The sequence below is a fragment of the Caenorhabditis briggsae genome, assembly GCF_000004555.2.
Source record: "Caenorhabditis briggsae complete genome, chrII, whole genome shotgun sequence".
Lineage (NCBI taxonomy): Eukaryota > Metazoa > Nematoda > Chromadorea > Rhabditida > Rhabditidae > Caenorhabditis > Caenorhabditis briggsae.
The window spans coordinates 1,357,263-1,360,725 of NC_013486.2; the positions used below are offsets into that span (position 1 = coordinate 1,357,263).

The 3,463-nt window shown below is 41.4% G+C and overlaps 1 protein-coding gene across 1 annotated transcript in view; it reads right to left on the minus strand.

Moving 5' to 3' along the window:
• Cbr-eat-3 overlaps positions 1 to 3,463 on the minus strand; it is a gene marked incomplete at both ends in the record, with an annotated part of 16,403 nt that overhangs the window by 5,673 nt on the left and 7,267 nt on the right. The window contains 4 exons of the mRNA XM_045241728.1: positions 212 to 497; positions 830 to 1,090; positions 2,074 to 2,405; positions 3,077 to 3,277. Coding sequence (XP_045096985.1) covers positions 212 to 497; positions 830 to 1,090; positions 2,074 to 2,405; positions 3,077 to 3,277 — 1,080 coding nt within the window. The remainder of the gene's footprint in view (positions 1 to 211; positions 498 to 829; positions 1,091 to 2,073; positions 2,406 to 3,076; positions 3,278 to 3,463) is intronic.

A 3,463-nucleotide genomic window follows, 5' to 3' on the forward strand; every position in this document is an offset into this window, starting at 1 on the left:
ATGGTGGCCCAACTTTTGCAAATGCGGATTTGTCTAGGCCACCAGTTCAAAATGAGCTAGAAACCACACGGTATAATAGGTCATTTCTTGGGCATTTCTACATGGTGGCCTAGAAAAACGCAACTTGCCAAAGTTAGGCCATCATGCTAAAATCGGGTTTTTCATGATTTTTGGGTCAATTTTTATGATTTTTTACCCATTTTTACGGTACCTGCAACAGCTTCTCCCACTCCTCGACACTAATCAGTGATAAATTGACAATCTCATCCAGAATCTCTCCTCTCGCCTTATCATACAACTCGTCTCGATTCAACTGTCGAATTCTCAGAAAATGATTCTTCCACTCGGCTTCCAAATTGAATTTGGCCGCTCTGAAGGCGTCAGTTTGAGATTCAATCGAGTCGCGAACCATGCGCCAGAAGCAGTCCGACACCGCCAGTGACATATTCCTCGTTGTCATTTGGGACGGCTTCAGAACGCCGTCTCTGAGGAGTTGGCTGAAAATCCGAGAATTCTGCGATTGCGAAACACCCGATTTTCAAATTTCCCGCCCTGGAAAACCACAAAAAACTTTTTAAAAAATTTCAAAAAAACATTTTTTTCATAAGGCCACCCATGAGAGTCGAACCCGCGACCTCTAGATCCAAATTTCAAAGTTTTGAACCCCAAAAAACTTCAAAAAAAAAAACAAAAAAAATTTGCCACCGGTGGGATTCGAACCCGGGACTCCTAGATTCAAGTTGGTCGAATTTTTGGAAAAAGTTGCTAAAAAGCCGATTTTTGAGGGTTTTTGGGTCATTTTTCATGTATTTTTATTGTTCAAACATGCCTGGAATTGAAAAACGTCTCCTCGTATTTCCGAATCTCATCGATAGAATCCGATGAGTTTCCTCGCCCCGTGACAACGCCAAAATAGCCTAGGGCCTTCATCGGGAACAGTTTGCCTTCTAGAATCTTCTTAATTCGATCCGGATTCGCTAGGTTCTTTTCAGCCATGTCCACCTTGGTTAGCACTAGGATTGTACGTTTTCCTGATGGATCGATGGACGAGACGAGGTCGGTGACGTTGCTTCGTTCCGCGTCGACGGATCTGGAATTTTCAGCATTTTCAGATATTTTGCAGAATTTCGGGAAACGCTTCTTTTCACATAATTCTGTCCAACTTTCAACTTTCTAGCTCATCTAGGAGCCGAGATATATCCATTTGAAGTTTCGAGAGGCTAGAGACGCCAGACGACGAGACACACTGCGTCTCTAACCTCCCAAAAATTCTAATCGCTGTATCTCGGGTTCTAGGAGAGCTAGAAAGCTGGAAATTGGACAGAATTGTGTGAAAATGAGCATATTTTGTAGAAATTTGCGTTTTCTGAAAATTTGGAAATTTCCAAAAATCTCGATTCAAGAATCTCCAGTTTTTTGTGAAAACGCCGAAAATCCCCTGAAATTTCTGAAACGATGAAATCTGAAATTTCAACATTTCATAACAAAAATTGAGCTTAAATAGGTCAAAAATGGAGTGTTTTCGTCCACGGCCCAGACCGCGGCCGCCCATTTTAGTTGCAAAATATGCTCCTTGAAATTTTACACACTTCTGTCCAATTTTCAGTTTTCTAGCTCACCTAGGAGACGAGATACAGCGATTTGAAGGTTGAAAGGCTAGAGACGCAGTGTGTCTCGTCGTNTGGCCTCTCTAGCCTCCCTAAACTTCAAATGGCCATATCTCGGGTTCTAGATGAGCTAGAAAGTTGAAAATTGGACAGAAACGTTGGAAATTTCTATGGTTTTTTGGGAAATTCAGAATTCTCGACAATCTAGAATCCAAATATCCCAAAATTCTAAAACCCCAAAAATCCCATAAAATCGAAATTTCACAAAAATCGAATTTTGAGTAATTGCGGCCGTTTTAGAACGTTTTTGACGTTTCTAGAGAAATTTTAGATGATTTTTAGGCAATTTTCAAAAGTTTCAGAAAACTTCACAAAGTTGAAATTTCTAAAAAATATGAAAATTCCAAAAATCAAAATTTTTGAATTTTTCAAAATTTTGGGATTTTCGAAAAGTTCCAAAACTAACCCATCCTGAATGCACAAAATAATGGCATTGGGGTTCTCCATGTGCGCCTTGCTCATCCTAATAATATCGTCTTTCGTCTCCCGAGCCATATCGGCGGTTACTGTAGAGATGACACCTGGCAGATCGACAAGTACCATACGTGGCAAATTGGGTCCTTTTACAGTAAGCGAAATCACTTCATTGGATACGGTTTTTCCATCTCTAACCGAATTTCTCATACGCACTTCTGTCTCGTTCCGGAGCTGCTGGAGATCCGATTCTTTGGTTAAATCGAACTCTCGAGACGAATCACGGAATTGCGCAACGTGGTACGGTCCTTCCGAGAGGGTTACCTGGAACAAATCTGCTAAAAAAGACCGGAAAAAATTTTTTCAAACATTTTTTTTTCGTTGCCACTGGTGGGAGTCGAACCCGCGACCTCTAGTTTCAAATTTCAAACTTTTTAAACTCAAAATTCTTCGAAAAACAAAAAACAAAAAAAAGTTACCACCCATGGGATTCGAACCTGGGACCTCTAGATCCAAATGTGCTAGTCCAAAATCCCACTAGGCCATGTGTGCAATTTTTGGAAAATTCTCTAAAAAGACGATTTTTTTTGGCCTTTTGGGGTCAAAAATTGGGTTTGAAATAGTTTTTCGGGCTAAAAATGTGTATACCTTCGCCCTGGATACAGGAAACCTCGAAAAAAATTTTCAAAATTTCTGAAAAAATTTTACCACCCATGGGAGTCGAACCCGCGACCTCTAGATCCAAATTTCAAAGTTTTGAAATCCAAAACAATTCGAAAAACAAAAAACAAAAAAAAGTTACCACCCATGGGATTCGAACCTGGGACCTCTAGATCCAAATGTGCTAGTCCAAAATCCCACTAGGCCATGTGTGCAATTTTTGGAAAAATTCGCTAAAAAGTCGACTTTCGGCCTAGAAACTCGATTTTTGAGTTTCCTAGGCCAGTCTGGGGCATTTTTGACGATTTTCAGCCAATTTTCAGTCGATTTCTCACCTTGACCGGCGCCCTCGTCATCATTTCTCCACTGCCACGTGGAAAAATGCGCGCCTGAGCGACCATTTCCAGGACGGACGTCTTTCCTGCACTCTGATCTCCCACAACGACGACACGTGGCAAATTGTCGGATGTGTTGTACGATGAGTCGTACTCGTTGAGCAGGTCCAACACCTCACTGTACATATCGATCAGGGATCTCTGTAAATTTAGAATTTGGGGGGGGGGGGGTGGCCTAGAATTCTGGCCTAGAAATCTGAAAATTTTCGTGATGGCCTAACTTTTGCAAGTCGAGTTTTCTAGGCCATTACGCTAAAATGGCCTAGAAACCACACCGGGCGTATATTAGGTCACTTCTGGGGCATTTCTACATGATGGCCTAGAAAA